This window comes from Prosopis cineraria, unplaced genomic scaffold (assembly GCF_029017545.1).
Source record: "Prosopis cineraria cultivar Desert tree isolate PC_DT_omini unplaced genomic scaffold, ASM2901754v1 PC11, whole genome shotgun sequence".
NCBI classification, from domain to species: domain Eukaryota; kingdom Viridiplantae; phylum Streptophyta; class Magnoliopsida; order Fabales; family Fabaceae; genus Prosopis; species Prosopis cineraria.
This window is the reverse complement of record NW_026555342.1, coordinates 12,339,485-12,362,058: the sequence shown is the minus strand read 5'-3', so window position 1 is coordinate 12,362,058 and position 22,574 is coordinate 12,339,485. Positions and strand designations below refer to the sequence as shown.

The 22,574-nt window shown below is 35.5% G+C and overlaps 3 protein-coding genes across 6 annotated transcripts; 2 read left to right on the top strand and 1 right to left on the bottom strand.

Moving 5' to 3' along the window:
* The first annotated feature begins 896 nt into the window (after positions 1–896).
* Positions 897–10,290, top strand: LOC129285524 (leucine--tRNA ligase, chloroplastic/mitochondrial). 3 transcript variants are annotated; one of them, XM_054921260.1, is made up of 20 exons: positions 897–1,359; positions 1,538–1,682; positions 1,775–1,831; positions 2,352–2,471; positions 2,557–2,661; positions 2,774–2,997; positions 3,113–3,179; positions 3,263–3,417; positions 3,623–3,887; positions 3,977–4,171; positions 5,015–5,094; positions 5,662–5,724; positions 5,925–6,006; positions 7,193–7,270; positions 7,346–7,441; positions 7,556–7,728; positions 7,863–8,040; positions 8,148–8,225; positions 9,152–9,283; positions 9,414–10,290. In XM_054921260.1, the coding sequence occupies exons 1-20, from the start codon at positions 971–973 to the stop codon at positions 9,651–9,653; spliced, it is 2,922 nt and encodes a 973-aa protein (XP_054777235.1). In that variant the 5' UTR covers positions 897–970; the 3' UTR covers positions 9,654–10,290. The 3 variants fall into 3 exon arrangements, 2 of the variants coding, with proteins under 2 accessions (XP_054777235.1, XP_054777236.1); XR_008587232.1 differs by lacking the exon at positions 9,414–10,290 and having other exon boundaries at positions 8,141–8,225; XM_054921261.1 differs by lacking the exon at positions 897–1,359 and having other exon boundaries at positions 1,600–1,682; positions 2,189–2,471.
* Positions 10,291–13,717: 3,427 nt separating this feature from the next.
* On the top strand, positions 13,718–19,012 carry LOC129287182 (glycosyltransferase BC10-like). Of its 2 annotated transcripts, none has more exons than XM_054923372.1 (11): positions 13,718–13,969; positions 14,055–14,329; positions 14,407–14,523; positions 14,733–14,833; positions 15,168–15,239; positions 15,387–15,468; positions 16,286–16,366; positions 16,577–16,618; positions 17,513–17,572; positions 17,750–17,896; positions 18,532–19,012. In XM_054923372.1, exons 2-11 carry the CDS (start codon positions 14,063–14,065, stop codon positions 18,568–18,570), a joined length of 1,008 nt encoding a protein of 335 aa, XP_054779347.1. In that variant the 5' UTR covers positions 13,718–13,969; positions 14,055–14,062; the 3' UTR covers positions 18,571–19,012. The 2 variants fall into 2 exon arrangements, with proteins under 2 accessions (XP_054779347.1, XP_054779346.1); XM_054923371.1 differs by having other exon boundaries at positions 13,727–13,969; positions 18,443–19,012.
* A 909-nt stretch (positions 19,013–19,921) lies between these two features.
* LOC129285907 (uncharacterized) lies at positions 19,922–22,469 on the bottom strand. Its single transcript, XM_054921886.1, has 3 exons — positions 21,908–22,469; positions 21,131–21,154; positions 19,922–20,589 (listed from the first exon to the last, which is right to left on the bottom strand). Exons 1-3 carry the CDS (start codon positions 22,104–22,106, stop codon positions 20,288–20,290), a joined length of 525 nt encoding a protein of 174 aa, XP_054777861.1. The 5' UTR covers positions 22,107–22,469; the 3' UTR covers positions 19,922–20,287.
* Positions 22,470–22,574: the final 105 nt, after the last annotated feature.

Here is a 22,574-nt window from a genome sequence, read left to right as displayed (position 1 = left end):
TTGGTTCATATATTTTACTCGCGTTTTGCTTTTATTCCTTTTTTTTTTGGTGTTTTAGATCTCTACACTTTTATTTTTCATTATTTTCAATCCCTCTATTAGTAAAGTATAGGGACCTTGAAAGGACCTAAAACAATAAAAAATAAAAGTATAGGGACCTAAAACACCAAAAAAATATAGGGATTAAAAACAAAATGCTAGGAAAGTATAAGAACTAAAAGTTATATTTATCTTTTTTTTTTTTTAATTTCAGGGATAGGGATTCTTCTTCAGGTTTGTGTGAACGAAAATTAAGACACAAGGAGCTTGTCAATTTGATGGGTTATTGTTGTGATGGGGAGAGAGACTTCCCATTTCATAACAATTGAGTGGATCACAAAGTTAAAAATTTCCTTCAACATTATCAAAACCTCAGATTATTGTCAAAGTTGTAGTTTGATGAAGAATGACACTACATTAACAATATAAATAGAAGAATAGAAATCGAAATCATTCTTACACATTTGATTGTCTGCCAATAAAATGCTATACTTCACATAAGTTGATAACTAATAATTTGTCAAACTTTGTAACGTGAACTTACGACTTGGGTATTACTATTACACACATATACACATCTGTTAAACATAATTTTATTCTAGGTTATATTTTGCACTTACTCCTACATCAAGTTAAGTCTACCCATAATTAATATCCAACATTAATCTTTCTTACATCTACTTATTGATTATACCAAATAATTTTGAAAGCGTATGGCACTTAATCAATCCACTTCTAACTTAAAATCTTGTAAGGACAGTTGATACATCCAAACACCACACGGCCCAAACTCTCGTGATTCAGCCCAATTCCAAAATAATAAAAATAAAAGATCCTTACGTTGAAGCGTTGAGCGCCATCATCCTCCTTCCTCGCATTATCTTAATTCTCGGCCGCTCGTCAACTTATTCATCCTTCCGTCTCATGCCAAATGAACGCCCAGCTCATGCACGCCCACACACAACTTCAGTTGCTTCAATTTCAACCACCTTTGCTTCACTCACTTACATTTCCTTCTCCCACAAAGCGGCTTAGTTCTCGAAATTTCTCAACGACTAAAAATAGTCAATTTGATCTTAGATTGTGCTATGGGAGCTTTAGTTATGGCACTTGTGTTAGGAACTCGGCGACTAGGGGAGCCAATGAAGTGGAGTATCAGAAGCCGAACCACCAAGTGGTGAATAGACCATACCCTTTCCATGACATTGAGCCCAAGTGGCAGCGTTTTTGGGAGGAGAACAAAACTTTTCGAACCGCAGATGATGATATTGATACCTCTAAACCTAAATACTATGTACTTGACATGTTCCCTTACCCCAGGTTCCTCCCCTGCTTATAATTTCATTTTCTTTTTCCTAGCGGTTTCTGCTATTTATTTTCTGTTTAGGTTGTCAGGATCGTCTAATGTAACGGTATTTGAGTATTTGTTTTGGAGGCCGTAATTGGTTTTAACCATTTAAGCGAGCTTCTGTTTATCATTTGGAACTATTTTTTGTAGCGGAGCTGGGCTACATGTTGGCCATCCCCTGGGATATACTGCCACGGATATTCTAGCTAGATATAAACGCATGCAGGGATACAATGTGTTGCATCCAATGGGATGGGACGCCTTTGGGCTGCCTGCTGAACAATTTGCCATTCAGGTTTGTTTTTTTGGGTTTGGCCCCTGACTTATGTTATTTAGAGATATTGTGACAATTTATATTTCTGGTTTCATTGTCTGTCTCTATTTCAGACAGGAACTCACCCAAAGATAACTACAATGAGGAACATTGATCGCTTTCGTTCTCAGGTAATATGATCAAATGAATGAATGATGATCAGACAGTGTTTACTCTCACAAAGACAAGTTATGCTTTTAATTTTGTCATAAAAGATTTATTAAAAACATGGAAGAATCAAAGATGCAGTACACTGTTACGTGTTAACCTCTTCAAATTTATTGTTAAAGATGAGGTACAATTAAATTTATTGTTGTATCATTTATTGTTCATGGTTTGCTTTGCTAGCTGCTATCTGGGGATCATTACATGGTATATTTGGTCTAAGTTTCTAATCACTAGAAAGAGTTGTGAAGGGACTCAATTGAAGTGAGGAAAATAGCTTCCCATGTTTGGTGGTTATCTGAAGGGAGAAATTCCTTTTGCAGGTTGCACCTCCAAGTTTTTTTCGCCCGACCCCCTTCATCAATTGAGTCTGACTATTGCTATTGGAAATGATCAGTATCACTATTCAAATAGACTTAAGCTCTGTCCTGATGATAAGCATTGCTGATTTTTCCTTCACAGTATGTCTTCTTTATGTTTTTGCAGCTAAGATCACTAGGCTTTTCATATGACTGGGATCGTGAAATATCTACCACAGATCCTGATTATTACAAATGGACTCAATGGATCTTTCTACAGCTGTTAAAGAGAGGACTGGCATATCAGGTTGGGTCTAAGATAGCTTATAAATCTGTTGCTATCTATAATCCTGGCCAATGAAGATCTAATGGGGTTCCTATCATATGTACAGGCTGAAGTTCCCGTCAATTGGTGCCCTGCTCTAGGCACTGTGTTAGCCAATGAGGAGGTGGTGGATGGTGTTAGTGAGAGGGGGGGTCATCCTGTGATAAGAAAGGTATGTTTGCTGGCATACCCATCTCTGTTTCTGAATCCTTTGATATATCTCTTATATTCCTTGTTTGAATGGTTTCATAATCTATACAGTGTCATTGTTTATTAACAAGCAGCCAATGCGGCAATGGATGCTCAAGATCACTGCCTATGCTGATCGTCTTCTTCAAGATTTAGATAACCTTGATTGGCCAGAAAGTGTAAAGGAAATGCAAAGAAATTGGATAGGGAGGTCAGAAGGGGCTGAGCTGGAATTTTGTGTTCTTGATTGTGATGGAAAGGAGAGAGACATAAAGATTATTGTCTATACTACAAGGCCAGATACAATCTTTGGAGCAACGTATATTTCTATCCAATCTTCTGATAATTCATATAAATTTTACAAATTAGCTGAAATCTGAACAACTCTGGAAAGTAACTTTTAAACATTTCATGTTCTCATTGATTGTGTTCAGTTACTTGGTTGTTGCGCCAGAGTATTCTTTGTTGTCATCATTAGTTTCCACAGCCCAGAGCAAATATGTAAGTCATCCTTTTCTCATTTTCTAGTTGTATCTGTGTTTTGCATCATGGATATTTATAAGATGGCAATTCATTGGCTACAGGTGGAAGAATATAAGGACCTTGCCTCAAGGAAAAGTGACCTTGAGAGGACTGAGCTTCAGAAGGAGAAGACGGGGGTCTTTACGGGTTGTTATGCAAGAAATCCGGCAAATGGGGAAGCCATTCCAATATGGGTGGCAGATTATGTATTGGGGAGGTGTTTGTGTCTATAAAATCTCTATTTTCACCATATTCTTGATGACGTTCCATTTGGCTTGTGCATATGCTTAGGATGCCAATTTGTGTGCAAAACTTTGTAAAATGCATTTATTAACTGCTCACCATGATATGCACATGGGGTTCATGAACTGTATTTGGTAAATTCTTATGACACCAACATATAAATGTTTTCACTGGTGCAGTTATGGAACAGGAGCAATTATGGCTGTGCCTGCACATGACTCTAGGGATTATGACTTTGCTTTGAAACATGATGTTCCAGTTCGCTGGGTTGTAATGCCACATGATAAAAGTATCATTGAAGGTGGAAAGGCTTTTTCAGGTGAAGGAACTATTGTAAATTCATCAAACGCAATGGTGGGACTTGACATTAATGGCTTGTCCAGTAAAAACGGTGCTTTGAAAGTCATTGAATGGGCGGAGAAAACTGGAAATGGAAAGAGAAAGGTCTAATCTCAATTTAATTTAACTCGTATCTTCGGAATGAGGTTTCTGATGATATGTAAAGTATAAATTATATTGTTTCTCCTTTATAGGTAAACTACAAGTTAAGGGACTGGCTTTTTGCTCGGCAGCGTTATTGGGGTGAACCTATCCCTGTCATTTTCTTGGATGATACTGGGGAGACAGTTCCGCTTAATGAGACTGAACTGCCTGTTGTACTACCTGAATTGGATGACTTTACTCCCACTGGAACAGGGGACCCTCCACTGTCCAAGGCTGTTTCTTGGGTATGCATATACCAATAAATGCTATTTGTCTGTATTCCCATTTTTCTTTCTTTTTTCTTTGGCATTTTTATATTCCATCTTCGTTATCTCTTTATCATGGCCGTTTGACTTAATTCTAAATTTTATAATTTGGAATGTCAATGAGTTCCTTGAGTTAGAGGATTTTCTCATTACAAGTAAAAATTAGTTTAGATACTTAAAGCATATAAAATTAAGAATAACAAACAAAAGGAAGATAACCATGTGTAGTGTCTTGTTGTTTAGGCCATGTGACAGCCCAGTCCACTGACAATTTTTGCCAGATATTAACATAGATTGAACCTACTCTTATCATGTTCAGATTTCAGGCATCACCATACAAATTTGTGGCTGAAAAAAATGAGATTGAGCTTTAAAGTAGTCCTTCGAACAGTTAAAACTTTTCTATACATTAACTAAGTTGTAACATGAAGAGAAAGCTATGCTCACCTGGATTCCTTTCTGATGTCCAAATGAGAGTTGTCTTACAGCGGTACTTATCTGTTTATCTGTAGACTAAATCATTTCTGAACTAGGATCATTCTTTTATCTTATCTCTTAATGTCATTGACTAGTAACAAGCAAGACGTGATATAACCTTTGGCTATGCTAGGTTAAAGTGGAAACGGCAAGGCCTTTGTGAAATGTCTTATCTCTAGAGGGCTTAAAGTGATTTAAGAATATTTTGGCCCTTTTCTTTGTTTTCACTTCTTCCAAGTATTACACAAGTTATTATTTTCTTAGTTATTCTGGGCATTCTGTTCACATTTGTTATTTTAATCCAATTTTGCCCTGTATAGCAATTTTTTTTATTCAATGCTTCAGGTTAAAACTACAGATACTTTATCTGGAAGACCAGCTACTCGAGAAACAAACACTATGCCACAGTGGGCTGGCTCATGCTGGTTTGCCATTTAACTTTAACTAGTTAGCTTTTTTGTTGATTTGGAGCAGCCTTTACACTGGGTTGGGCTTCATTTTATGTAAGATTTTGCTGACCTTCATTTTGGGGCTCGTTTGAAATTAAATTGAGACCCAAAGCCCAGACTTTGATCATCTGAATTTGAATCTCTTTATTGGTTCTCTGTATCTCTGTTCAACATTTACCCCTTTCTAGTTAAATCTATTTTAGACTTTTCATTGAAAATAGTGATGAAAACTAAATCGTTTATAAGAATATGTCTCCTAGTATATAGACTATTGGTACAAAATCATTTGGCTGTTCCAAATATAGATTCATTCCTACAAAATCTTTGGGTGGCTTAGTTTTCTAGATTCAGGATTTCCTATCCATTAGATACAACAGAAAACTGAAGTTGTAGTTTTTCCTGTTGCAATCAATTCTTGTGGAAAGGGTTCTGAATTGAGACTAACTGTAGATATCTTATTATAATTTTTTTTAATTATTGTTTTACTCAAATCTTATGTGATAAATTATATCCCTGTGTTTGTATTTCTTTTATTTTGTCCAGGTACTATTTGAGATTTATGGACCCTAAGAACCCCAAAGAATTGGTTGACAAGACAAAGGAAAGGTAAAATCTTCAGTTCTCGATGCTTTTGGTTTTTTCGTTTGCTCTTTTGGAGACATGTTTTCAACAGGCTTTTGCAACTTCTGAGACAAAGCTGTTCTTACATTAGCAAAACCAACGGGTTTCCAAACACACACTTTATAGACTTATACAATTTTTTAATGATTAGATCACTTAGCTTTTCAAACTTAACTTTATGGAAGGTATTGGAGCCCTGTTGATGTGTATGTTGGTGGTGCTGAGCATGCAGTTCTTCATCTGCTGTATGCTAGATTCTGGCACAAGGTTTGTAATTTATGTCAGATTGTTTTGTGATTTGTTTCACTCTGTGCCTCACGAATTTTTTTTTTTCCTTGGTAGAACCTCACAAAATTTTATCTCTATGTGGAATATATCTTATAGGGATCTTGCTATATCATGCTGAATTGCCTAAAGAACACTGCCAACCCAGTTACTGATATTGAAATATACTCCTTGAACAGGAGGTTACAACACCCAACTCACGCTAGTATCATCATTTTTTACTAAAATACAACCCGAAAGCACACTTCATCTGCATAAATCACGGGCAAAAACCAGAAACCAAAAGATGAATGCTGGTTATGATTACTTAACACACAAAAAGTGATGGCAGTAAAGTAATCAGTGCACAGGACAGGGAAGACAGAACAAAAGAAGAACTGAATAAGATGACAATGGCAGTGGCCAGGGGCTAGCTTTTGAGAAGCTAGCTCTCTCCAAAATCCTTCTTGCCTTCATCCTCAGTCTCTTCCCTTGATATACTCTGATATGTAAATAATAAAATATATAAGAGTTAGTTAGGTTGGGGATTATATTTGTTATGTTCGGCAGTCAGATTTCTATATTTAGGATCCTTAGCCCAAGGGTTGTACACTATTGATTTTATAATGTTCAGAAGGAACATTCAGAATCCTCTCCTCTGTTTGTCTCTTTCTCTCTTCTACCTATATCTCTTTCTTCTCTCTTCTTCAGTTTCTACCTTAACATACTCTTTTCCAACTACTCTCAAACTGCCAGTCACCTTTTCATCTTGAGTTCCCATTTTTACCTCCTTACTTCCTTTATTCTTTGATTCGAAACCTTTGTGCTCTCTTCTGGAATAGTAATACCCCCTTTTCTTCCTTCTGTCACTCCCTTTTATCTCCTGATATAGTTTCTGGTACTAGCGCTAGCAATGGGTTGGGGGGACCCGTCAATGTTCCAGTCAGTATCATCCTACTACTGCTATCTTCTGACTCTTGAATAACAAAGAAAATGGTCATTTCCACAGGTGAAATCTAAAAAGTTAGTAACCCTTTTAGCAGTTAAAGTATTTGGTGACATGGTTGACCAAAAGATTACCCACTCACCCTGAGATGAAATATATGATTGAAATAAGGTATCTAGTTCTCTAAAGAAGTATTCTATGTTGCTACCATATTTGCAGATTTGATTCAATATTCTATTTCAGGTTCTCTATGACATTGGAGTCGTTTCCACCAAGGAACCCTTCCAATGTGTTATAAATCAGGGGCTAATCCTCGGGGAAGTAAGTCTAGTTTTGTTTGAAAATTAGAGGGAAAGATGTTTCATCACCGCTAGTTTCTGATGGCTTCATTGGCAGGTCCAATATATGGCTTGCAGGGATGGAGATGGAAATTTGATATCTGCTGATTCAACATTGGGTGAAAATAATTTAGAAAAAGTTCCTGAGGAAAAGGTTTCTCGTGCCTGTTTCCATTTCCTATCTTAATGTATTTCTCAATAAACATAGTTGAAGTAGTAAGCCCAAATATTATTTTCTTTTGACGAGGCATTTTTTCTACTGATTCAGGTCATGAAATCTGGTGACTCTTTTGTCCTGAAAGATAACCCTCATATTCGTTTAATTGCGCGTGCCTATAAAATGAGCAAAAGTAGGGGAAACGTAGTTAATCCTGATGATGTTGTTTCTGAGTATGGTGCAGATTCTCTCCGCTTATATGAAATGTTCATGGGACCATTAAGGTGAGTTGACCATATAATTCTACTTGCGATGTTGAAGTGAGATGGGATTGAGTCTTGATTTAATGCAACCCTTCTCTTCTCTTTTTATTCTGACATCATTATTCCCATTGCTTCTTTCTTTAACCTTCTCCAAGGGACTCGAAAACTTGGATTACAAGTGGTATTGAAGGTGTGCATAGATTCTTAGGACGAACATGGAGGCTCATTGTTGGTTCACCTTTGGCTGATGGCACATTCAAGAATGGAACTTTAACAGTTGATGAGGAACCTACACTAGAACAACTTCAATCTCTCCATAAATGCATTGCTAAGGTCAACATATTAACTTTTAGGATAGATTTTGTATTTCTTTCAATTATTTTATTCAATTACCAATTCAGTTTGGACATTGGGCCTAAGTGTTCACTTTCAGCATGCAGGTAACAGAGGAAATTGAGGGCACACGGTTCAACACAGGAATTTCAGCTATGATGGAGTTCTTAAATGTGGCTTATAAGGTTTCTTGTTTTAAGTTATTTTCTTTGATATCTTTCTCAACATTTTGCTTGGATCCCTTTCCTTTACTTTGTTCTTGGGGTGGTGAGGTGTGTTAAGGTTGGGTGTTTTAGACCTAGTTTCTGGTTTTGTCATTGATATCGTTGATTTTGTATAAAAAGAAGAGTAGCTAAAAATACATGGATGAGTAGTTTTTCTATCATCGAATGAAATGAAATCTTGAAGTCATTGCATGTTTGGTGTGATTTGTGGCACTGTAATTGGTTTCATAGGCTGACTACAATCATAACAAGTGTTATCCCACTAAATGAGGTTGACTGTATGGATTACAAAATGCCATTAGGCTCCATTAGCAGCTAATTTTTCATGCATATCATTCAGCATGAGATCCTATTCTATAAGATAATAAGGTGTCTATCTTTGTTTCTCTCTACATCTATTCATAGGATTAAAGACCATTTGCTCACGAAATATAATCAATTCGTTTTTTTAGATGACCACACATCCACCAATTTGGATTATCATCGTTGCTTTCCCCATTTTTTTGATAGTAAAAATAGGGCTAGCGAAAGACAATATTTAATAATGCTCTTAATTTTGTTTTGATAGACGGTTATTAACTAGGAGGCTTCAGGCCAAAAAAAAAAAACTAGGAAGCAGGAAGCTCCTAGTCTGGGCTGGCTGTCTAATAAAAAGTCAAGGAAACATGCTTAGCTTCTGCCAATCGATATTCTTCATGATGGTTCAAGCCTCAGAGAAATTTTTTAAGTGATAAATTATCTTGTTCATGCTGCTTTATTTTTCTTGGTTGTCAAAGGGTTCCTTTTACTTCCTTCTATTACCATCTCCTTTTGATTCTGTGTTTTTTAATACATTTTTTTAACTCGTTAAGATGTATATATAAAGTTTGGCTTGCCTATATTTTCAGTGGGATAAACATCCAAGATCAGTTGTTGAGGCATTTGTTTTGCTGCTTTCACCATACGCACCTCATATAGCTGAGGAGCTTTGGTCACGGCTAGGACACACAAATTCATTAGCGCATGAGCCTTTCCCTAAGGTATGAATTGGTGTCCACATCAAAACGGTCTTGCATTGCTTGTTATGTTAGTTCTTGACTATGTTTTATTTTAGATTTTGGATATCATATTCGATAGCAATATGTGGTCATGTGTCTCACGTTATTGCAGGCAAATCCTGCTTACTTGAAAGATTCCACGGTAGTCCTCCCAGTTCAGATCAACGGTAAGACGAGGGGTACCATACAGGTCGAAAAAACATGCACAGAGGAGGATGCTTTTGAACTGGCTTGTAGGGATGAAAAACTATCCAAGTTTTTGCATGGTAACCCTGTGAAAAAAAGAATCTACGTTCCTGGCAAGATCTTGAATGTTGTTTTGGACCGTAAAAAGACCAAGGTGGGTGTATAGTGGTTAGTTTGCCCTGTCTGGTGCACAAGTTTTACTGGGAGCAAGCAGCAACAGCCAACTTTGGTCGTCGTCATGGTGGCCAAGCTGGCAGCTCTGATATTCAAAGAAGGCTGAATTCGGCTAAAAGAAGAAAGCTTTCATGGTTAAGAAAGCGAGGGCCAGCCAAACAAGAGGCTTAGGACTTAAAATAGAAGAGTGACAAAACGTGCTTCAAGGTTCATATGGTGGGTTCTACATGTGGATTAAGCTACTTTCTGTAGATATCATGTCAGATGCAGAGGGCATTCAGGCGCTGATGATCTGTTGTGTAACGATAGTGATTTTCTTCTCCATGTTAATTTCCCCCCTTTGAATGCACCTGAGTATTCCAATGAATTCTTAATCTTTTTGTTTCTCTGCTTAGGGTAAAGGGTAGCCATTAGGTAAGGTGCTCTAATGTCAGTTGTCATTGATTCTATAGATCTGTCACGCCGAAAGTACTTCCGACAAACAGGCTCTTTCACACATGGCCATGTGAATAGGTTATTCAAATATTCAATTATACTAGAGAAGTGACCTCAAACTTCGGATTGAAGAGTGCATAAGAAGGGTGTCAAAGGTACAAGTTTAATGAAATGAAACCTCTGGATTGTGATCATGTCTGCACGGCACTCAGGTGCCTTTGATATCCTCAGATATGCTAAGTAATGCTCCTCATAAACTCCTCTAACATAGCACTAATGCATATTAAAATGAAAAAATGAGGCCTGTTTCAAGATACGTACAAATAAAATTATAGATTTTGGCTCTCTCTTTTTTTTTTCCTCAAATGATATTTTTTTTATATTTTAAAACTTAAAAAATATATTTACAATAACAACAAATCTTATTCTACTAGATGGGATTAGTTATATGAATTGTATGATATCATTGTATTTTATTATGTATCATGCTCTTAGGAATATTACTTTTAGTCTATCTCTTTGGCCTTTCTCTACTTGTCTTAATAGGACTTAAAATTATCCATTATACTTTTCTTATGGGTGCCTCCTGTGATATTCTTTGCACGTGTCTAAATCATCTTAAATGATTTTAATATTTTATATCATTTTTTTCTCAATAGATGTTACGACCACTTTTCCTTTGTGTGCTTATTTTGAATTTTATATTTATGTGTATGTCCACACTCCATTTCAACATTCTCACCTCTATTATTTTAATTTTATGCTATTGTTATCCAGTTTGAGCCCAACATTCACTAACATATAACTTAGTTGGTCTTATAGTAATTTAATAAAACTTTCTTTCAACTTCGTTATGTACCTTTCGATCGCAAATAACTCTTTGAGCTTTTGTCCAATTAAACTACCCAATTTGTATTCTATGTACAACATTCTAATCAATTTCTCCACCATGTTAAACAACTAAGGAGTTAAAGATGATCTCTGATGTAGTTTAATTTTTATTTAAAAGTCTTTTGTTTTACTGCTAGATGTTTTTACACTAATTATTGCCCCTTCATGCATTTCTTGTATAGCTCTAATTAGGTAACGTAGACTCCATTTTTTTTTCCAAAGCTTTTCAAAATACTTCTTTTAGTACACTATCATAATTTTTTTTTTCAAATCAATGAAAATCATGTGCAAATCTTTATGCTTCCATCAATACTTTTATGTTAGTCTCCTTAGTAGATAAATTATTTTTGTAGTCACCTTACCTAGCATGAAGCTAAATTGATTCTCAAAAATATCAGTTTTCAATTTTAACCTATGCTCAATCACTCTTTCCTATAAATTTATTGTATGACTTATAAATTTAATCCTTTTGTGGTTTGCACAATTTTAAATATCTTCTTTATTTTTGTTAATAGGAATTAAAAGGCTTTTACTCCATTCATCAAGCATTTTTTTTAAACAATAAGATTTTATTAAATAATTTAGTTAACCATTGCATTCTCTTTTCAATTTTCATCTAAATATTTTCACATTCAATTAGAATACAATGAGATTCATAGGCTCTATCGTTTACCATGTTTTTTAAAAGCTTTATTTACCTCACTATTTAAAAAAGTGAATTAATTTACTCTAAAGACCATATCATCAATATAATAATAATAATAATAATAATAATAATAAAATCAATAAAAAGTTATACTATTAATAAAAAAAACCATTAATGAATTGGCTTGCTTCATATTTCATGCTGCCAAGTGGGAGACTAACAATTTAATTTTCACTTTTACTATATGGGTTTTTTGTACATGAATTTTGATTTTAAGTTCAAATTATACTATTCATGAGGTGTGAATTTGACATTTGATAATGATATCAATGATAAATATTAATATATCTTCCAAATTTATCTATCTTGGATTGGAAGCTCTGTACAAATAAACAAACTCTTTTTAGTTGATAATAAATACTCACTTCGTTAAAAAATATAAGATATTTTTTAAAAAGTTGAATGTTAAAAAATATAAGACACTTTTAGTATTTTGAAGTGTAATCATTATTTTTTTAAAATGCACCTAATTGATAATGACTTTATATTTATTATAGGGTGTTTAATAAAGGTAAATATAAAAAGATAAAGTTAGTTGAAAAGTAAGTAATTATTTTATTTGAAGGTAAAATTTGATTAAAAATATTTTATATTTTTAAAAAAGGTATTAATTTGGCAAGGAGAATGACATACTCTTGTCATTTAATGTAAATGATTGGATGTTTGAATTTTAATTTATATATATATATATAGTAATTTACTTAAAAGAGATTATTCATTACTCTCAATACTTTGGCGGAACCCACTTCTTATGCCCGCAAAATTGTTTGTAACAATTTTTTTTATTATTTTTAAAATATTTTGCGTTGGTTAAAAAAAGAAAGAATTTTGCAAAAAATATAGAAGAAATTTAAAGACAAGGAAGAAAGAAATTTATTCATTAGCACGAGCGCGTCACGACACGTATCACGCCAAGAATATTTCCACCACCATTTTCGTAATTGACGTCGCGTGGCCCCGATAGTAGTGATACTTTCTTTGTCTTACATTTAGCTCCCTTTCACATTCCCTCAATACATTTGTTTATATTTAATTTTATTTATTCATTTAATTATTATTTTAGTTGATGATATAAGATTGATAATTATGACATTAAAATAAATATATTATTCATTTTCATCGTATATATGTTATTAAAAATGAGATTACAATGCTTAATAATAATAATAATTAAATGATATTATAATCATTTTAATATTATAATTAGTAATATCATATCATTAAATCAAAATAATAATTAAATTAATAAATAAAATTGAGTATGAAGAGATGCATTAAAAAATAGCAAGAAGATCTAAATAAATCTGTTACTCCATCCATCTCAACATATTCCTATAGCCCTCGAGCTGGGTACTGGTGGGACTTGCGACGACGACGTGTTGACAAAGATTAGTGAAGATTTGTGAAAGCTCCAGATTTGGAGTTTGGTTGATGGCGGCATTTGCCTCTGCTTTGGTTGACAAATTTAAGCAAAATTAGGCGGAGACGATGAAATCCCGAGAAAGATTTCAACGCTTTTTAATTTGTTGAAGGTTTTGGGATTTTCATCATTTTTCTTTTCTGTTTTCTTCTTCTCTCATCTCATGACATAACACGTTGAATCTGAATTTTCAATTCCAGTTATCGTCTGTACTGGTGGTATTACATAATATTATCGAAGAAATTATTTTTCAGATGAGGGCCATCATACATTGCTGTGTAAATCGAAATTTTCCCAAATCTCTTAAAATATGATGAAAAAGTTTAAATTTTCTAAATTGCATCACGATAATTATTTTCAAGCCCACCAACATTCAGGTATGAATAATCAATACTAATAATTGCGATCTAGTGTTCCAAAAAACTTTGTCCCATTTCTTCGCCCATAACGATTAACAAATTTCATCAACAATGCTCGTACATGACTTATAAATGGTCATGGATCAATTCTTTTTAAATGATTATTAACAATTGTGTTGATTTTTTTTTTTTTTTCAAATAGAGTTATCACCTCTTTTTTTTTGGCCGACACAAAGAAAGTGATACGTTGTTTGGCTCTGACTTCAGTTTCCGAGTCTTGTATTTTGGTCACCGAAAAGTGTCCGCATAGGCGACGCGGGTATTTTGCGTCCCTGTATAGCATGATTCCACCGCATCGAGTTCGGTAGATTCACGAGCCTCCGACGACGACGTATTGACACGGTTACTGAAGAATCGTGAGAACCTTCAGCTTTTGGAGTTCACTGCCAGCGCACACCGGCACCGCACAGCCCAGCTTGAACACCACCTCCACCACGGTAATGGCGATCAGCAATTCCGTTTTGAAATGCTTGTTGAACTCTTTTCGCATCCAATTCAACTTCCCGGTTTTGGGCATAGCAGGCATAGACATGACGAAGAAGGTGCCTCCATTAGCGAGACGCCAAGCCAGCCGGTTTAGCTTCAAGCTTCTCATTCTCTTCTGCGTCTCTCTCTTTCTCTGCGCCTTCGCTTTCTTCAAGCTTCACTCCCAATCAGAACTCACTTCGTCCGCTCCATATTCTCGGAGGAGATCCCGAATTTCACTTGAGACCTTCGATGGCCCTCCCAAGATTGCCTTCATGTTCCTCGTCCGCCGCGAACTCCCTCTCGATTTTCTCTGGGAAACCTTCTTCGAGGTTCGCTGCTATCGCGTTTTATTTGTCGTGGTGTTCGGGTTTGATGGTGTTTTGATTTGGGTTTCTTGTGCTTGCAGAACGGTGATGTCGCTAATTTCTCCATTTATATTCATTCGGCGCCTGGGTTTGTGTTCGATGAATCTACCACGAGGTCGCACTTCTTTCACGATCGACAATTGAGTAATAGCATTCAGGTAAAGTGATGACTTTGTTGAGAAAGTATTTGAAGAAACAGCTCAACTGAAAGTTTCTTCTCCTTGAAATGATGGTGAAGGTTGAAAAGCTCATTAGGGGAAAAGAAGAAAAAGGAAAGACGAATCCAATTTATGGCCGGATGTTTCGTGTTAATATTTTTTTTTAAATTTGAATTGAGAATTGACTAATTTGGCGTTGCCTATTTTAGGTTTTATGGGGCGAATCGAGTATGATTCAGGCTGAAAGGTTGTTACTAGATGCAGCTTTGGAAGACCCTGCAAATCAAAGATTTGTTCTTCTCTCTGACAGGTTGGTGTTGATGTCGATTCGATGCATGCAGGAGCTTTTCTTCCCTGTCGCCAAATGCTACTGTAATTGTTTTGTTTATATTCGCTTGATCAAATTTCGAGATTTGCGCTACTTGAAATAACACATTCAATAGTCACCTCCGTGTTTATTCAGGAGTAGTTTTCATATATTACGTGCCCCATCCTATCAATTTATGACATAAATTTCCACTAGGATTTAAGCTTTCCATGATTTCTTCTATTTAGCTTAGTGTTTCAACTCTTTTTTTAAGGGAGAGGAGGTTTGAGGCTTATGCGAATTTAATCTCTCTTCGTTTTCTGTTTCCTATGTGCAGTTGTGTCCCTCTATACAACTTTACCTTTGTTTACAATTATGTCATGGGTTCACCAAGGAGCTTCGTGGACAGGTAGAAGAAGACTTTGATTCTGGAGGTGCTTAGCACTAATTCATTTTAGACCGGGTCAATCAAAATGACTCCATAATGCAATTTCTTACCCTTTTGCTTAATGCAGAAGTTTTGAAGCTGCAACTTAGTAGTTTGTTTATATTGCAGCTTTCTTGATGTCAAGGAGGGCCGCTACAACCCAAAAATGTCACCTAAATTACCAAGAGAAAGATGGCGTAAAGGGTCACAGGTTATTTGTCTTGGCTAAAATATTTTTTTGCAGCATCTCTCTCTTTGTTCTTTATGAGAATCCATGACCTTTAACAGAAAATTGTATTGTTGGTTGTGTGGGTTTCCTTGCTGCCCGAGCTGTATTTTGTTGGATATTTTGCTTGGCGGTCTGTTAGAGCCTATTGGTTGGGTATACTTTACAGGATCCTGGGAACAACTAACTTTCCATGATACTAGTTGAAGGAGTGATGTAGTGATAGATGAGGAACCAGGGAAATAACTTTAAACAATAACAAAACACAGATTTTTTAATTATTCATATCATTGAATTCTAAATGGTGTGAAATACCGAGGCAAGCATGTTATATTTTTCCAAGTTGAATGGAGAAAAAATGTTACTTCATGCTTGCTAGGAAAATCAAGCCACTGTCACTCTATGGAATGATTTGAGTTTCATAACTAGCCTTATAAAATCTGAAGGCTCTACTCACAGCATGATACAATGACAACAAACAATCTTGTCCCACTATGTGGCATCAGCTACATGGTTTGAGTGATGCCATTATGCTCTATCAACGACCAAATCTGTTAATATATTGTTAGCAAAAAGATCTCTTTCAATAATTTTATTGAGTGTTCTCTTTGATCTTCACTGATTGTACTCATAGCATGAAGGAACCAATATTTCCAATTTGAAAACCAAGGATAGTTTTTAGCCATGAATTAGTTTCTACATGTCAAATGAACTTTAAATTTTCATTTGGCACAGAGAATGACATTTTTAGCTATGCATTTCTAGAATTATGTATTAATTGGAAATTATTTTGGAATTACAGTGGATCACCTTGATTCGTAGCCATGCGGAAGTCATTGCGGATGATGAAGTTGTCTTTCCAGTTTTTAAAAAATATTGCAAGGTATTTATTTAATCTATAGTTGGATAACTTCTTGTCTAAACTTCTACTAAAATTGGTTTAATTTGATATTTTATGAAAATCATGTTACCCTGAAAATCAGACAATTCAAAATCTAATTATCTAGTATATGTTACTGTTCATTACTGTCTAAGCTGCGGGTCAGCCTTGTATGATGATCAATATAAACATAATTTTCTTCTTACTTTGCAGCGACGCCCACCAGTAGATGCCAGAAAGGGAAAGCTGAATCTTGTAAGTGGTGATAATTGGTTTTCTTTGTGTTAATATCGATGCGTTTTTTTGTGGTGTCTAGGAGTCATTGTAAAGCACACGTGCCTTTATTTGAAATTAATTAATTCGGGGCTATGCACCTGTAAGTTTTTGGTGCAACTGCAAATAATTGAAACTGGCCAATTTGTTAATGTATGATGGAACTTTGAAGAGAGTCATCGGCTTAAGATTGATGTAACATCAAGGATTGAGAAAAAATATTTGGCTTCTGGAAATGTAGGACTCCTTTATCTTATATTTGATTGATAAACCTTGTGAATTTTCTCTCTCTCTCTCTCTCTTGGCCATAAACCTTGTGAATGTTTAGTATACAGGTTTTATGTAAATTTTCAAGAAGGGTATTTAATCTTTGCATTTAGCCTTGTCAATATGTTTCATATTGTAGTGAGAGCCTGTAATTTTGCGATATGTGAAATTCTTTAGCAGAATTTATGTACAATTTAGAGAGACTTACGTATTGGGGATTCAATGGAAAGTACTTCAAATTTGTGGACAAGTAACTAGACAAGTGGTTTAACATATTGCAACTTAATTAACTTCTTGTTTGCTGAATTTTTCTATGATTGGAATTTTTTTTTTTTTAAGAATTCTTAAACTGTAATTTCCCTGTCTTTCCATTTCTCATCGAAGAGTTATTCATTTGCTGCTGTGAAATGCATTTAGCTGATCTCGTGAAAAATTCAAGAGAAATAACGTTATAGATCCTAGTAACCTGGTATATATTGGATGGATGAGGACTTGATTAGATTGTGGAATAGTCAGAGAAAATGCTATGGTGCAATCATTTTATTTTAACTGTTGTTTTTTTTTTTTTTTAATGTGTAACAATTTTGAGTAATTTTGGTGTAAGCACAGAAACTTCAGAAGCAACACAACTGTATCCCAGATGAACACTATGTCCAGACATTGCTTGCAGTAAGATGCTGAGATAATTTTCTTCCTTCTCCAGTTTCTATATTAGATGTTCGTAGAATGCATTGTTCTAATCAATTTACACCATTTTTCCGTTCCTCTCCATTCACCAATGACCTTGATCATTGTTTTTGTTAAAAGTCATGATTTCTGTTCTTACTCTAGTGCTTTATGTTTCAGATGCATGGCCTTGAAGGTGAGCTTGAAAGAAGAACGTTAACCTATACAGTGTGGAACGAGTCTGCAACAAAATTGGAGAATAAAGGGTGGCATCCTATGACCTTCGGCTATGCAGATGCTAGCCCTGAAAGAATAAAGGAAATAAAGGTTATCTTTTGTTGTCTCACTTGCCGTATTTGTAGGCAAACATTTCTCAAAGCCTCAAATCCTCTTCCCACTAAGGAAAGCAAACACAGAGTGATTTCCAATTTATATTAATGAAAAAATGACGTTTCTACTGCTGTGGCACATAATGTGATTGGAATGATTGGAAGGAGCTTCTTAAAATCTGTGCTGGAAATGCGTGCCTGTGGTGATCTAGAATGACCCTATGTGTTTCTATGATGTCCTCTTCTTCTCATGATAATTGAAGGGTCCTTTGTAGATATTAAGTTTGCTGGGTTGGGAGTAAAAAATGTTTTTGTTCGAGAGATACATAAGGGTCCATGTATAATAATCACTCATGATGTTTTCATAGATGCTTTTAAGTAACTATGTCTGTTTCTCTTCATCAATCTGAGATTCTTTTTCTTTCGATCAATATATCTAGCAGTAGCACTCGTTGATTTGTAGAATACTTCAATCATTATAATTGGATTTATTTTTTGTTTTGCTAGTGCTATTACATGCTTATAATATTTTTTTTTTAAACAGGGCATCAATCATATATATTTTGAGACTGAGTACCGGACAGAATGGTGCCGTAACAATTCAACATCCGTTCCTTGTTTTTTATTTGCTAGGAAATTCTCTCAGGGAGCTGCTATGCGCCTGTTGAGTGATGACTCGGTTGGCCACTCTGAAGTTTCTTCATTGTTAGACAGTCGGCCATGACTTGATCCGTATGATCATGAAGCACTCTAGCCATATACTAACTCACACAATATACTTCGGACGCCAGATGGGGCTATTTCTAGTTTAAAGACAGCTTACACTGCCCCAGATTTTGCAGGTACAAAGGGATGAGATATAGCTGCTGCTGAAATAGTTAAATTCAGAAATAAGTAAATACGGTTGATAGTAATAGGCTGATAAAGATCATTTGCTGCTGAAATAGTTCAGTTCAGCAGTAAGTAGGAACGGTTAGTGGTAAAAAGCAGATAAAGATCATTTTATCTTGCCTTGTAGAGAGGTTTCATACAACTACCTCAATTGTAGAACAGCGATCTGTTATATGAATTAGTAATTTTTGAGATAAAAAAGGTTTTAAAAATTTCTGAAAAATTTGGGACTGTTTGATTTCGTTTCAGTCGCTGAAAATAAGAAATCAACGTAGTTTTACGAAACAAAAAATAAAGGCAGTTTATATAGTTGCGTGTTCAAAATATATGCTTGCAATTTGCATAATAATAATAAGAGAGAATAAATGCTTAAAGCCTTCAAGCAATCAAGCTCCAACCTTCCAGGTGCATAATGTTCTTGGGTTGTTTTCAAAGTAAACACCGCCCCTTCCAAAAAAAGTCCTGTAGAGTAATTTCAAAATATTTGGGCCTTAAAAAAAACAAGACTCTTAAAAAGCTCCAATGATCTTGTACCTTGCATTATTCTGGGGGAAGCTTCTAGCCACTTCGCTCATAACTTTGTAATTAGTAGTTTCTTTTTGTATGGTTTTATCAGTCTTTTATTTGCTCGCTCAGAAGTTAATAGCATTAGAGAAGATTGGGATTGTGATGAAAAGTAGTTAGCTGAACTTCTTGGGACAAAACTTGAGCTTCAAAATGATTATGGTGCCAAGCATCCCCGGAAATGTTAATATATTGCTCTTCACTGCTTTCTAAGTTTGACAGTCAAAAAATTCTTTTGGTACTTACATTCACCCCAGAAGGGAGGCAAAAAGATATTTTTACTCCCACATGTTTGGTGGGAAAATAAACAAGAAGGGAGGGAATTAAAGGAAAAGGTCCTATTTTATTTTTGTTTAGGAAGGAGGGAAAAGAATTGAAGTAGCTCATATTCCCTTCTTTCTCCAAATAAAGAAGTCTTTGCAAAATTGTCTCAAACTTCAGCATGTGACTTGGCAAAAGTTTTCCTAAACCATGGAATAGGGCAGTAGGCAAACATTCCTTCGTCCGCAAGCACGTTTATTTTTATTATTTTCAACTCCTATATATTAGAGTATGGCCATGGAAGTGCAAGTTGAGATTCAGGAATAATCACTTAATCAGGAAGATGATGACATTTCTGTACTGACACTCGAAAAGTGCTTCTTCATGAACTCTAAACCCAACGAAGAGATGATACAAGGAGATTAAACACTAACCTGAGAGTTGATTAAGAACAAAGCCAAACAGGAACAAGAGTCAAACCGGTCTGAAACCAGAATTTTCGTGTGAAATTACTTCTTAATAACTCATACCAAGTAACCACACAAAAAAAAAAAAGAGTGAATGTAAACGATAATGATGATGATAATAAAAAATAACTAACGATAAAGATGTCAGATGAATACTTTTACTCAGATTAAAGGGCACTGCCCTATTCTAATTTGGGCACAAGTGGTCACTGTGGACTCCATCCTCTTTGGCGAGCCCTGAGCTCCCACAAAGCAGTTATTTTCCTTTGATCTTCAAGTGCTTCTTCTGCTTTTTCCCTTGCCTCCTCACATGTCTCCATCCCTGAATTGCACTTGTCAGCCTCCTTTTGATACTGCGATGCTACTTTCTTAGCATCTAAAAGAGCCATGTCAGCACGCTGATGTTTTTCCAGAGCTTCAGCTTCTTTTAACTTCACTTCTTCTGACAACAGATCCAAAAAACCCTTCTGCATCTCCTCGCTCACCTCTGGATCTTGTCTCATGCAATCTGCATTAACACTAAATATAATTTTAAAAATTGTCTATACATGAAAGTTCACCAGAATTTGAACTTTCCAGGCATATTTGGGTTCAGAAATATGAAAGAGAAGAAAAGGTAAGACAAGGTTTGATCTAAACCAAACATCCAAACATTTCCATTTCTTTGCTTCTCTATTGTTCTCATCCCTCAATCCCTAACGTACCCTATGGCATGCCTTTTCATATATCATCCTGCAGACAGTCTATTAGTTGTCCCTCCACCAGATGATACTGAAAGATTCAGTGATGAGCTAAGATTATCGTTGACAGTTTTTTATGACACAATTAAATGTAACAAATATCAGGACTGATGACCGTTTTGGTTGTTTAAGAGATCATATCATATCATATTAACTCACACAAAGAATTGAATTTAGCTAAGAATGCCTCGGCCTAGACACTTTAGATGCTCAACCCAAGACTATCTAATCGTTGCCTCATGATTGCCATCTGAGTTCATACTGACGGCTTTCTGTAACTTCAAGTGTAGCAAAGGTGGAAAGACTTACCTATAATGGAGTTGTTGCTTAATCCTGCAGTTGAAAAGCAGGCAGAGAAACTGAGTTAAGCTTGCACAATCAATAAGCAAGATCAAGGTCGAAATAACAACTGAGTGAATAGAAATCAGCAATTAATATCTCAGTAAGATATATAAACAACGTTTGCTAAAAGATTATCTTGTTCAGATTTTCCACTGTACTACGCGGTCAGAGTCAGGAGTAATGTTGTCTGAGTGATTTGTTCTTTTCTATGGCAGTTAACTAATCACGCTTGGCCAACAAATAGAAATGTTGGAAATAAAGTATGCATTTCTTCCAACACAACTCAATTCCACATGTCAGAAAGCACTTAAATTTCAGCACAATATAGAATGTGGAGACAATGTCGTCTGGTTTGACTGGAGACTGTTATATTCTATAACGTCTAATTATATATGTCGCCCTTGTTACGTTAGATTCAAACTCAGTTCAGGATTGATTTTTAGTTATGATGCCCCTACCAATGAGCTTATTTGAGCAGATACTGTCTGAATTCGTTCACCAGGTATTTTGACCTGATCAACACTACAATGCGAAGTATCAACATTTGAATAAGAATTGAGTTTCCAGAATTCCCCATTAGGCCAAGAAGCAGAAACGAACTTCCAACTTCTCAATCAGAGGAGAAAAGAGCGGGCAAGAAAAAATGTCAATGAGTGCATTCACAATTTGAAGGAAAGAAAAGAGCGGGCAAGAAAAAATGTCAATGAGCGTATTCACAATTTGAAGGAAAGAAAAGAGGAGCACCGTCGGGAAGAGAAAGAAGGGGTTCAAGAGAGCAATCGCAGGGACAAGGAGGACAAGAAGGCGGCGAGGCGTCATGGCGAACGGTGGCGAAACCTTCGGTGAGTTGCCAATACAAGGGTCGTCCCGCTATGTAAACCGCCAGAGTGAGTCCCAGCGACCACATTAACAACTTCAGCGTCTTTTGTTGCTTCCTGTTCATCTTTGTATTTTGCACTCCACTGACAAAAAGGATCTTCTGTCTGAATCGTTTACGTCTTCAAGAATTACGCATTTCTCTCTGAAATCAAACTGCCCCACTGTTTACCACGTCTATTTCCGTGTAGTGTGTGCTATTTATAGTTTCTCCTCCAGCCCCAAACGATGCTAAGAAAGTTTGGGACTTGACGACGTCATAGTTGACACAAAACAAATAAAAAACCATAAATTCTCATTCGAATGCAGAAATCAATACTAATAGTTTCATCTTTCAATTGTTAAATTTAAAAAAAAAATTGTTCAACTCTTGCAGTCTTCCAAGAAATTATTGCGCGTTAATTAATATTAATATTAAATCTAAAATCGTTGTACGTTGACCATTTTATTGTATAATTCAATAATATCGCAAATTAAAATTAAATAATTTTGATTACGTCTCAAGTAAGATTAATTATGAAAATAATTAAATAAA

Bases quoted from the DNA above. Each gene is read 5' to 3' on its own strand.
- LOC129287182 (XM_054923371.1), top strand. From the start codon at position 14,063: ATGACGAAGAAGGTGCCTCCATTAGCGAGACGCCAAGCCAGCCGGTTT. The intron at 15,240-15,386 runs GTAGAAGAAGAC...TTTATATTGCAG, and splicing joins CCAAGGAGCTTCGTGGACAG to CTTTCTTGATGTCAAGGAGG. The intron at 15,469-16,285 runs GTTATTTGTCTT...TTGGAATTACAG, and splicing joins GATGGCGTAAAGGGTCACAG to TGGATCACCTTGATTCGTAG.
- LOC129285524 (XM_054921260.1), top strand. From the start codon at position 971: ATGAACGCCCAGCTCATGCACGCCCACACACAACTTCAGTTGCTTCAA. The intron at 1,832-2,351 runs GTAATATGATCA...ATGTTTTTGCAG, and splicing joins TTGATCGCTTTCGTTCTCAG to CTAAGATCACTAGGCTTTTC. The intron at 3,180-3,262 runs GTAAGTCATCCT...CATTGGCTACAG, and splicing joins CCACAGCCCAGAGCAAATAT to GTGGAAGAATATAAGGACCT.
- LOC129285907 (XM_054921886.1), bottom strand. From the start codon at position 22,106: ATGAACAGGAAGCAACAAAAGACGCTGAAGTTGTTAATGTGGTCGCTG. The intron at 21,155-21,907 runs GTGCTCCTCTTT...TTTCAACTGCAG, and splicing joins CCTTCTTTCTCTTCCCGACG to GATTAAGCAACAACTCCATT. The intron at 20,590-21,130 runs GTAAGTCTTTCC...GTGTTAATGCAG, and splicing joins AAGCAACAACTCCATTATAG to ATTGCATGAGACAAGATCCA.